The sequence below is a fragment of the Procambarus clarkii genome, chromosome 32 (genome assembly GCF_040958095.1).
Source record: "Procambarus clarkii isolate CNS0578487 chromosome 32, FALCON_Pclarkii_2.0, whole genome shotgun sequence".
NCBI lineage: Eukaryota > Metazoa > Arthropoda > Malacostraca > Decapoda > Cambaridae > Procambarus > Procambarus clarkii.
Window position 1 is genome coordinate 4,605,931 of NC_091181.1, and position 13,288 is coordinate 4,619,218.

Here is a 13,288-nt window from a genome sequence, read left to right on the forward strand (position 1 = left end):
TGTCAACACTTACAGCACTGGAGGGGGGTCAATACTTGCTTGAGACGTGTCAACACTTACAGCACTGGAGGGGTCAATACTTGCTTGAGACGTGTCAACACTTACAGCACTGGAGGGGGGTCAATACTTGCTTGAGACGTGTCAACACTTACAGCACTGGAGGGGTCAATACTTGCTTAAAACGTGATAACACTTACAGCACTGGAGGGGGGGTCAATACTTGCTTGAGACGTGTCAACACTTACAGCACTGGAGGGGTCAATACTTGCTTGAGACGTGTCAACACTTACAGCACTGGAGGGGAGGGTCAATACTTGCTTGAGACGTGACAACACATACAGCACTGGAGGGGTGTCAATACTTGCTTGTGACGTGACTCACTTGCAGCACTGGAGGGGTCAATACTTGCTTGAGGCGTGTCAACACCTACAGCACTGGAGGGGTCAATACTTGCTTGAGACGTGAAAACACATACAGCACTGGAGGGGTCAATACTTGCTTGAGACGTGACAACACTTACAGCACTGGAGGGGTCAATACTTGCTTGAGACGTGTCAAAACTTACAGCACTGGAGGGTTCAATACTTGCTTGAGACGTGACAACACTTACAGGACTGGAGGGGTCAATACTTGCTTGAGACGTGTCAACACTTACAGCACTGGAGGGGTCAATACATGCTTGAGAAGTGTCAACACTTAAAGCACCGGAGGGGGGGTCAATACTTGCTTGAGACGTGTCAACACTTACAGCACTGGAAGGGGGGGGGGGGTCAATACTTGCTTGAGACGTGTCAACACTTACAGCACTGGAGGGGGGTCAATACTTGCTTGAGACGTGTCAACACTTACAGCACTGGAGGGGTCAATACTTGCTTAAAACGTGATAACACTTACAGCACTGGAGGGGGGGTCAATACTTGCTTGAGACGTGTCAACACTTACAGCACTGGAGGGGTCAATACTTGCTTGAGACGTGTCAACACTTACAGCACTGGAGGGGAGGGTCAATACTTGCTTGAGACGTGACAACACATACAGCACTGGAGGGGTGTCAATACTTGCTTGTGACGTGACTCACTTGCAGCACTGGAGGGGTCAATACTTGCTTGAGACGTGTCAACACTTACAGCACTGGAGGGGAGGGTCAATACTTGCTTGAGACGTGACAACACATACAGCACTGGAGGGGTGTCAATACTTGCTTGTGACGTGACTCACTTGCAGCACTGGAGGGGTCAATACTTGCTTGAGGCGTGTCAACACCTACAGCACTGGAGGGGTCAATACTTGCTTGAGACGTGAAAACACATACAGCACTGGAGGGGTCAATACTTGCTTGAGACGTGACAACACTTACAGCACTGGAGGGGTCAATACTTGCTTGAGACGTGTCAAAACTTACAGCACTGGAGGGTTCAATACTTGCTTGAGACGTGACAACACTTACAGGACTGGAGGGGTCAATACTTGCTTGAGACGTGTCAACACTTACAGCACTGGAGGGGTCAATACATGCTTGAGAAGTGTCAACACTTAAAGCACCGGAGGGGGGGTCAATACTTGCTTGAGACGTGTCAACACTTACAGCACTGGAAGGGGGGGGGTCAATACTTGCTTGAGACGTGTCAACACTTACAGCACTGGAGGGGGGGGTCAATACTTGCTTGAGACGTGTCAACACTTACAGCACTGGAGGGGGGGTCAATACTTGCTTGAGACGTGTCAACACTTACAGCACTGGGGGGGTCAATACTTGCTTGAGACGTGTCAACACTTACAGCACTGGAGGGGTCAATACTTGCTTGTGACGTGACAACACCTACAGCACTGGAGGGGTCAATACTTGCTTGAGACGTGTCACCACTTACAGCACTGGAGGGGTCAATACTTGCTTGAGACGTGTCAACACTTACAGCACTGGAAGGGTCAATACTTGCTTGAGACGTGTCAACACTTGCAGCACTGGAGGGGTCAATACTTGCTTGAGACGTGTCAACACTTACAGCATTGGAGGAGTCAATACTTGCTTGAGACGTGTCAACACTTACAGCACTGGAGGAGTCAATTCTTGATTGAGACGAGTCAACACTTACAGCACTGGAGGGGTCAATACTTGCTTGAGACGTGTCAACACTTACAGCACTGGAGGGGGGTCAATACTTGCTTGAGACGTGTCAACACTTACAGCACTGGAGGGGTCAATACTTGCTTGAGACGTGTCAACACTTACAGCACTGGAGGGGTCAATACTTGCTTGAGACGTGTCAACACTTACAGCACTGGAGGGGTCAATACGTGCTTGAGACGTGTCAACACGTACAGCACTGGAGGGGTCAATACTTGCTTGAGACGTGTCAACACTTACAGCACAGGAGGGGTCAATACTTGCTTGAGACGTGTCAACACTTACAGCACTGGAGGGGTCAATACTTCCTTGAGACGTGACAACACTTACAGCACTGGAGGGGTCAATACATGCTTGAGACGTGTCAACACTTACAGCACTGGAGGGATCAATACTTGCTTGAGACGTGTCAACACTTACAGCACTGGAGGGGTCAATACTTGCTTGAGACGTGTCAACACTTACAGCACTGGAGGGGGGTCAATACTTGCTTGAGACGTGTCAACACTTACAGCACTGGAGGGGTCAATACTTGCTTGAGACGTGTCAACACTTACAGCACTGGAGGGGGGTCAATACTTGCTTGAGACGTGTCAACACTTACAGCACTGGAGGGGTCAATACTTGCTTAAAACGTGATAACACTTACAGCACTGGAGGGGGGGTCAATACTTGCTTGAGACGTGTCAACACTTACAGCACTGGAGGGGTCAATACTTGCTTGAGACGTGTCAACACTTACAGCACTGGAGGGGAGGGTCAATACTTGCTTGAGACGTGACAACACATACAGCACTGGAGGGGTGTCAATACTTGCTTGTGACGTGACTCACTTGCAGCACTGGAGGGGTCAATACTTGCTTTAGGCGTGTCAACACCTACAGCACTGGAGGGGTCAATACTTGCTTGAGACGTGAAAACACATACAGCACTGGAGGGGTCAATACTTGCTTGAGACGTGACAACACTTACAGCACTGGAGGGGTCAATACTTGCTTGAGACGTGTCAACACTTACAGCACTGGAGGGTTCAATACTTGCTTGAGACGTGACAACACTTACAGGACTGGAGGGGTCAATACTTGCTTGAGACGTGTCAACACTTACAGCACTGGAGGGGTCAATACATGCTTGAGAAGTGTCAACACTTAAAGCACTGGAGGGGGGGTCAATACTTGCTTGAGACGTGTCAACACTTACAGCACTGGAAGGGGGGGTCAATACTTGCTTGAGACGTGTCAACACTTACAGCACTGGAGGGGGGGTCAATACTTGCTTGAGACGTGTCAACACTTACAGCACTGGAGGGGGGTCAATACTTGCTTGAGACGTGTCAACACTTACAGCACTGGGGGGGTCAATACTTGCTTAAAACGTGTCAACACTTACAGCACTGGAGGCGTCAATACTTGCTTGTGACGTGACAACACCTACAGCACTGGAGGGGTCAATACTTGCTTGAGACGTGTCAACACTTACAGCACTGGAGGGGGGGTCAATACTTGCTTGAGGCGTGTCACCACATACAGCACTGGAGGGGCCAATACTTGCTTGAGACGTGTCAACACTTACAGCACTGGAAGGGTCAATACTTGCTTGAGACGTGTCAACACTTACAGCACTGGAGGGGGGGTCAATACTTGCTTGAGACGTGTCAACACTTACAGCACTGGAGGGGGGGTCAATACTTGCTTGAGGCGTGTCACCACTTACAGCACTGGAGGGGTCAATACTTGCTTGAGACGTGTCAACACTTACAGCACTGGAAGGGTCAATACTTGTTTGAGACGTGTCAACACTTACAGCACTGGAGGGGGGTCAATACTTGCTTGAGACGTGTCAACACTTACAGCACTGGAGGGAGGGTCAATACTTGCTTGAGACGTGTCAAGACTTACAGCACTGGAGGAGGGGTCAATACTTGCTTGAGACGTGTCAACACTTACAGCACTGGAGGAGTCAACACTTACAGCACTGGAGGAGTCAACACTTACAGCACTGGAGGGAGGGTCAATACTTGCGTGAGACGTGTCAACACTTACAGCACTGGAGGAAGGGTCAATACTTGCTTGAGACGTGTCAACACTTACAGCACTGGAGGGGTAAATACTTGCTTGAGACGTGTCAACACTTACAGTACTGGAGGAGTCAATACTTGCTTGAGACGTGTCAACACTTACAGCACTGGAGGGGGCGGGTCAATACTTGCTTGAGACGTGTCAACACTTACAGCACTGGAGGGGTCAATACTTGCTTGAGACGTGTCAACACTTACAGCACTGGAGGGGGGGTCAATACTTGCTTGAGACGTGACAACACTTACAGCACTGGAGGGAGGGGGGGTCAATACTTACAGCACTGGAGGGGTCAATACTTGCTTGAGACGTGTCAACACTTACAGCACTGGAGGGGGGGGTCAATACTTGCTTGAGACGTGTCAACACTTACAGCACTGGAGGGGGGGGTCAATACTTGCTTGAGGTGCCTGAACACTTACAGCACTGCAGGGGTCAATACTTGCTTGAGGCGTGTCAACACTTACAGCACTGGAGGGGTCAATACTTGCTTGTGGCGTGACAACACTTACAGCACTGGAGGGGTCAATACTTGCTTGAGACGTGTCAACACTTACAGCACTGGAGGGGTCAATACTTGCTTGAGACGTGTCAACACTTACAGCACTGGAGGGGGGTCAATACTTGCTTGAGACGTGTCAACACTTACAGCACTGGAGGGGTCAATACTTGCTTGAGACGTGTCAACACTTACAGCACTGGAGGGGTCAATACTTGCTTGAGACGTGTCAACACTTACAGCACTGGAGGGGGGTCAATACTTGCTTGAGACGTGACAACACTTACAGCACTGGAGGGAGGGGGGGTCAATACTTACAGCACTGGAGGGGTCAATACTTGCTTGAGAAGTGTCAACACTTACAGCACTGGAGGGGGGGGGGTCAATACTTGCTTGAGGTGCCTGAACACTTACAGCACTGCAGGGGTCAATACTTGCTTGAGGCGTGTCAACACTTACAGCACTGGAGGGGTCAATACTTGCTTGAGGCGTGACAACACTTACAGCACTGGAGGGGTCAATACTTGCTTGAGACGTGTCAACACTTACAGCACTGGAGGGGTCAATACTTGCTTGAGACGTGTCAACACTTACAGCACAGGAGGGGGGTCAATACTTGCTTGAGACGTGTCAACACTTACAGCACTGGAGGGGTCAATACTTGCTTGAGACGTGACAACACTTACAGCACTGGAGGGGTCAATACTTGCTTGAGACGTGTCAACACTTACAGCACTGGAGGGGTCAATACTTGCTTAAAACGTGATAACACTTTCAGCACTGGAGGGGGGTCAATACTTGCTTGAGATGTGTCAACACTTACAGCACTGGAGGGGTCAATACTTGCTTGAGACGTGTCAACACTTACTGCACTGGAGGGGTCAATATTTGCTTGAGACGTGTCAACACTTACAGCACTGGAGGGGTCAATACTTGCTTGAGACGTGTCAACACTTACAGCACTGGAGGGGGGTCAATACTTGCTTGAGACGTGTCAACACTTACAGCACTGGAGGGGTCAATACTTGCTTGAGACGTGTCAACACTTACAGCACTGGAGGGGTCAATAATTGCTTGAGACGTATCAACACTTACAGCACAGGAGGGGTCAATACTTGCTTGAGACGTGTCAACACTTACAGCACTGGAGGGGTCAATACTTGCTTGAGACGTGTCAACACTTACAGCACTGGAGGGGTCAATACTTCCTTAAGACGTGACAACACTTACAGCACTGGAGGGGTCAATACTTGCTTGAGACGTGTCAACACTTACAGCACTGGAGGGGTCAATACTTGCTTAAAACTTGATAACACTTACAGCACTGGAGGGGGGTCAATACTTGCTTGAGACGTGTCAACACTTACAGCACTGGAGGGGTCAATACTTGCTTGAGACGTGTCAACACTTACAGCACTGGAGGGGAGGGTCAATACTTGCTTGAGACGTGACAACACATACAGCACTGGAGGGGTGTCAATACTTGCTTGAGACGTGACTCACTTGCAGCACTGGAGGGGTCAATACTTGCTTGAGGCGTGTCAACACCTACAGCACTGGAGGGGTCAATACTTGCTTGAGACGTGAAAACACATACAGCACTGGAGGGGTCAATACTTGCTTGAGACGTGACAACACTTACAGCACTGGAGGGGTCAATACTTGCTTGAGACGTGTCAACACTTACAGCACTGGAGGGTTCAATACTTGCTTGAGACGTGACAACACTTACAGGACTGGAGGGGTCAATACTTGCTTGAGACGTGTCAACACTTACAGCACTGGAGGAGTCAACACTTACAGCACTGGAGGAGTCAACACTTCCAGCACTGGAGGGAGGGTCAATACTTGCTTGAGACGTGTCAACACTTACAGCACTGGAGGAAGGGTCAATACTTGCTTGAGACGTGTCAACACTTACAGCACTGGAAGGGTAAATACTTGCTTGAGACGTGTCAACACTTACAGTACTGGAGGAGTCAATACTTGCTTGAGACGTGTCAACACTTACAGCACTGGAGGGGTCAATACTTGCTTGCGACGTGTCAACACTTACAGCACTGGAGGGGGGGGGGTCAATACTTGCTTGAGGTGCCTGAACACTTACAGCACTGCAGGGGTCAATACTTGCTTGAGGCGTGTCAACACTTACAGCACTGGAGGGGTCAATACTTGCTTGTGGCGTGACAACACTTACAGCACTGGAGGGGTCAATACTTGCTTGAGACGTGTCAACACTTACAGGACTGGAGGGGTCAATACTTGCTTGAGACGTGTCAACACTTACAGCACTGGAGGAGGGTCAATACTTGCATAAGACGTGTCAACACTTACAGCACTGGAGGGGTTAATACTTGCTTGAGACGTGACAACACTTACAGCACTGGAGGGGTCAATACTTGCTTGAGACGTGTCAACACTTACAGCACTGGAGGGGTCAATACTTGCTTGAGACGTGTCAACACTTACAGCACTGGAGGGGGGGTCAATACCATCTTGAGACGTGTCAACACTTACAGCACTGGAGGGGTCAATACTTGCTTGAGAGGTGTCAACACTTACAGCACTGGAGGGGTCAATACTTGCTTGAGACGTGTCAACACTTACAGCACAGGAGGGGTCAATACTTGCTTAAAACGTGATAACACTTACAGCACTGGAGGGGGGGTCAATACTTGCTTGAGACGTGTCAACACTTACAGCACTGGAGGGGTCAATACTTGCTTGAGACGTGTCAACACTTACAGCACTGGAGGGGAGGGTCAATACTTGCTTGAGACGTGACAACACATACAGCACTGGAGGGGTGTCAATACTTGCTTGAGACGTGACTCACTTGCAGCACTAGAGGGGTCAATACTTGCTTGAGGCGTGTCAACACCTACAGCACTGGAGGGGTCAATACTTGCTTGAGACGTGAAAACACATACAGCACTGGAGGGGTCAATACTTGCTTGAGACGTGACAACACTTACAGCACTGGAGGGGTCAATACTTGCTTGAGACGTGTCAACACTTACAGCACTGGAGGGTTCAATACTTGCTTGAGACGTGACAACACTTACAGGACTGGAGGGGTCAATACTTGCTTGAGACGTGTCAACACTTACAGCACTGGAGGGGTCAATACATGCTTGAGAAGTGTCAACACTTAAAGCACTGGAGGGGGGGTCAATACTTGCTTGAGACGTGTCAACACTTACAGCACTGGAGGGGGGGGTCAATACTTGCTTGAGACGTGTCAACACTTACAGCACTGGAGGGGGGGGTCAATACTTGCTTGAGACGTGTCAACACTTACAGCACTGGGGGGGTCAATACTTGCTTGAGACGTGTCAACACTTACAGCACTGGAGGGGTCAATACTTGCTTGTGACGTGACAACACCTACAGCACTGGAGGGGTCAATACTTGCTTGAGACGTGTCAACACTTACAGCACTGGAGGGGGGGTCAATACTTGCTTGAGACGTGTCAACACTTACAGCACTGGAGGGGGGGTCAATACTTGCTTGAGGCGTGTCACCACTTACAGCACTGGAGGGGTCAATACTTGCTTGAGACGTGTCAACACTTACAGCACTGGAAGGGTCAATACTTGCTTGAGACGTGTCAACACTTGCAGCACTGGAGGGGTCAATACTTGCTTGAGACGTGTCAACACTTACAGCACTGGAGGGGTCAATACTTGCTTGAGACGTGTCAACACTTACAGCACTGGAGGGGTCAATTCTTGATTGAGACGAGTCAACACTTACAGCACTGGAGGGGTCAATACTTGCTTGAGACGTGTCAACACTTACAGCACTGGAGGGGGGTCAATACTTGCTTGAGACGTGTCAACACTTACAGCACTGAAGGGGTCAATACTTGCTTGAGACGTGTCAACACTTACAGCACTGGAGGGGTCAATACTTGCTTGAGACGTGTCAACACTTACAGCACTGGAGGGGTCAATACGTGCTTGAGACGTGTCAACACTTACAGCACTGGAGGGGTCAATACTTGCTTGAGACGTGTCAACACTTACAGCACAGGAGGGGTCAATACTTGCTTGAGACGTGTCAACACTTACAGCACTGGAGGGGTCAATACTTCCTTGAGACGTGACAACACTTACAGCACTGGAGGGGTCAATACATGCTTGAGACGTGTCAACACTTACAGCACTGGAGGGGTCAATACTTGCTTGAGACGTGTCAACACTTACAGCACTGGAGGGGGGTCAATACTTGCTTGAGACGTGTCAACACTTACAGCACTGGAGGGGTCAATACTTGCTTGAGACGTGTCAACACTTACAGCACTGGAGGGGGGTCAATACTTGCTTGAGACGTGTCAATACTTACAGCACTGGAGGGGTCAATACTTGCTTAAAACGTGATAACACTTACAGCACTGGAGGGGGGGTCAATACTTGCTTGAGACGTGTCAACACTTACAGCACTGGAGGGGTCAATACTTGCTTGAGACGTGTCAACACTTACAGCACTGGAGGGGAGGGTCAATACTTGCTTGAGACGTGACAACACATACAGCACTGGAGGGGTGTCAATACTTGCTTGAGACGTGACTCACTTCCAGCACTGGAGGGGTCAATACTTGCTTGAGGCGTGTCAACACCTACAGCACTGGAGGGGTCAATACTTGCTTGAGACGTGAAAACACATACAGCACTGGAGGGGTCAATACTTGCTTGAGACGTGACAACACTTACAGCACTGGAGGGGTCAATACTTGCTTGAGACGTGTCAACACTTACAGCACTGGAGGGTTCAATACTTGCTTGAGACGTGACAACACTTACAGGACTGGAGGGGTCAATACTTGCTTGAGACGTGTCAACACTTACAGCACTGGAGGGGTCAATACATGCTTGAGAAGTGTCAACACTTAAAGCACTGGAGGGGGGGTCAATACTTGCTTGAGACGTGTCAACACTTACAGCACTGGAAGGGGGGGGGGTCAATACTTGCTTGAGACGTGTCAACACTTACAGCACTGGAGGGGGGGTCAATACCTGCTTGAGACGTGTCAACACTTACAGCACTGGAGGGGGGGTCAATACTTGCTTGAGACGTGTCAACACTTACAGCACTGGGGGGGTCAATACTTGCTTGAGACGTGTCAACACTTACAGCACTGGAGGGGTCAATACTTGCTTGTGACGTGACAACACCTACAGCACTGGAGGGGTCAATACTTGCTTGAGACGTGTCAACACTTACAGCACTGGAGGGGGGGTCAATACTTGCTTGAGACGTGTCAACACTTACAGCACTGGAGGGGGGGTCAATACTTGCTTGAGGCGTGTCACCACTTACAGCACTGGAGGGGTCAATACTTGCTTGAGACGTGTCAACACTTACAGCACTGGAAGGGTCAATACTTGCTTGAGACGTGTCAACACTTGCAGCACTGGAGGGGTCAATACTTGCTTGAGACGTGTCAACACTTACAGCACTGGAGGGGGGTCAATACTTGCTTGAGACGTGTCAACACTTACAGCACAGGAGGGGTCAATACTTGCTTGAGACGTGTCAACACTTACAGCACTGGAGGGGTCAATACTTGCTTGAATCCTGTGTCAACACTTACAGCACTGGAGGGGTCAATACGTGCTTGAGACGTGTCAACACTTACAGCACTGGAGGGGTCAATACTTGCTTGAGACGTGTCAACACTTACAGCACAGGAGGGGTCAATACTTGCTTGAGACGTGTCAACACTTACAGCACTGGAGGGGTCAATACTTCCTTGAGACGTGACAACACTTACAGCACTGGAGGGGTCAATACATGCTTGAGACGTGTCAACACTTACAGCACTGGAGAGATCAATACTTGCTTGAGACGTGTCAACACTTACAGCACTGGAGGGGTCAATACTTGCTTGAGACGTGTCAACACTTACAGCACTGGAGGGGGGTCAATACTTGCTTGAGACGTGTCAACACTTACAGCACTGGAGGGGTCAATACTTGCTTGAGACGTGTCAACACTTACAGCACTGGAGGGGGGTCAATACTTGCTTGAGACGTGTCAACACTTACAGCACTGGAGGGGGGGGGTCAATACTTGCTTGAGACGTGTCAACACTTACAGCACTGGAGGGGGGGGGTCAATACTTGCTTGAGACGTGTCAACACTTACAGCACTGGAGGGGGGGGGTCAATACTTGCTTGAGACGTGTCAACACTTACAGCACTGGGGGGGTCAATACTTGCTTGAGACGTGTCAACACTTACAGCACTGGAGGGGTCAATACTTGCTTGTGACGTGACAATACCTACAGCACTGGAGGGGTCAATACTTGCTTGAGACGTGTCAACACTTACAGCACTGGAGGGGGGTCAATAATTGCTTGAGACGTGTCAACACTTACAGCACTGGAGGGGGGTCAATACTTGCTTGAAGCGTGTCACCACTTACAGCACTAGAGGGGTCAATACTTGCTTGAGACGTGTCAACACTTACAGCACTGGAAGGGTCAATACTTGCTTGAGACGTGTCAACACTTGCAGCACTGGAGGGGTCACTACTTGCTTGAGAGGTGTCAACACTTACAGCACTGTAGGGGTCAATACTTGCTTGAGACGTGTCAACACTTACAGCACTGGAGGGGTCAATACTTGATTGAGACGTGTCAACACTTACAGCACTGGAGGGGTCAATACTTGCTTGAGACGTGTCAACACTTACAGCACTGGAGGGGGGTCAATACTTGCTTGAGACGTGTCAACACTTACAGCACTGGAGGGGTCAATACTTGCTTGAGACGTGTCAACACTTACAGCACTGGAGGGGTCAATACTTGCTTGAGACGTGTCAACACTTACAGCACTGGAGGGGTCAATACTTGCTTGAGACGTGTCAACACTTACAGCACTGAAGGGGGGGTCAATACTTGCTTGAGACGTGTCAACACTTACAGCACTGGAGGGGTCAATACTTGCTTGAGACGTGTCAACACTTACAGCACTGGAGGGGTCAATACGTGCTTGAGACGTGTCAACACTTACAGCACTGGAGGGGTCAATACTTGCTTGAGACGTGTCAACACTTACAGCACTGGAGGGGTCAATACTTGCTTGAGACGTGTCAACACTTACAGCACTGGAGGGGTCAATACTTCCTTGAGACGTGACAATACTTACAGCACTGGAGGGGTCAATACATGCTTGAGACGTGTCAACACTTACAGCACTGGAGGGGTCAATACTTGCTTAAAACATGATAACACTTACAGCACTGGAGGGGGGTCAATACTTGCTTGAGACGTGTCAACACTTACAGCACTGGAGGGGTCAATACTTGCTTGAGACGTGTCAACACTTACAGCACTGGAGGGGAGGGTCAATACTTGCTTGAGACGTGACAACACTTACAGCACTGGAGGGGTGTCAATACTTGCTTGAGACGTGACTCACTTACAGCACTGGAGGGGTCAATACTTGCTTGTGGCGTGTCAACAAATACAGCTCTGGAGGGGTCAATACTTGCTTGAGACGTGACAACACTTACAGCACTGGAGGGGTCAATACTTGCTTGAGACGTGACAACACATACAGCACTGGAGGGGTGTCAATACTTGCTTGAGACGTGACTCACTTGCAGCACTGGAGGGGTCAATACTTGCTTGAGGCGTGTCAACACCTACCGCACTGGAGGGGTCAATACTTGCTTGAGACGTGAAAACACATACAGCACTGGAGGGGTCAATACTTGCTTGAGACGTGACAACACTTACAGCATTGGAGGGGTCAATACTTGCTTGAGACGTGTCAACACTTACAGCACTGGAGGGTTCAATACTTGCTTGAGACGTGACAACACTTACAGGACTGGAGGGGTCAATACTTGCTTGAGACGTGTCAACACTTACAGCACTGGAGGGGTCAATACATGCTTGAGAAGTGTCAACACTTAAAGCACTGGAGGGGGGGTCAATACTTGCTTGAGACGTGTCAACACTTACAGCACTGGAGGGGGGGTCAATACTTGCTTGAGACGTGACAACACTTACAGCACTGGAGGGAGGGGGGGTCAATACTTACAGCACTGGAGGGGTCAATACTTGCTTGAGAAGTGTCAACACTTACAGCACTGGAGGGGGGGGTCAATACTTGCTTGAGGTGCCTGAACACTTACAGCACTGCAGGGGTCAATACTTGCTTGAGGCGTGTCAACACTTACAGCACTGGAGGGGTCAATACTTGCTTGTGGCGTGACAACACTTACAGCACTGGAGGGGTCAATACTTGCTTGAGACGTGTCAACACTTACAGCACTGGAGGGGTCAATACTTGCTTGAGACGTGTCAACACTTACAGCACAGGAGGGGGGTCAATACTTGCTTGAGACGTGTCAACACTTACAGCACTGGAGGGGTCAATACTTGCTTGAGACGTGACAACACTTACAGCACTGGAGGGGTCAATACTTGCTTGAGACGTGTCAACACTTACAGCACTGGAGGGGTCAATACTTGCTTAAAACGTGATAACACTTTCAGCACTGGAGGGGGGTCAATACTTGCTTGAGATGTGTCAACACTTACAGCACTGGAGGGGTCAATACTTGCTTGAGAC

The 13,288-nt window shown here is 49.6% G+C and overlaps 1 protein-coding gene across 1 annotated transcript in view; it reads right to left on the minus strand.

The window, feature by feature from the left end:
- LOC138370387 (uncharacterized) overlaps positions 1–13,288 on the minus strand; it is a 39,204-nt gene that overhangs the window by 24,134 nt on the left and 1,782 nt on the right. Inside the window, exon 2 of the mRNA XM_069334741.1 lies at positions 11,083–11,313. Coding sequence (XP_069190842.1) covers positions 11,083–11,313 — 231 coding nt within the window. The remainder of the gene's footprint in view (positions 1–11,082; positions 11,314–13,288) is intronic.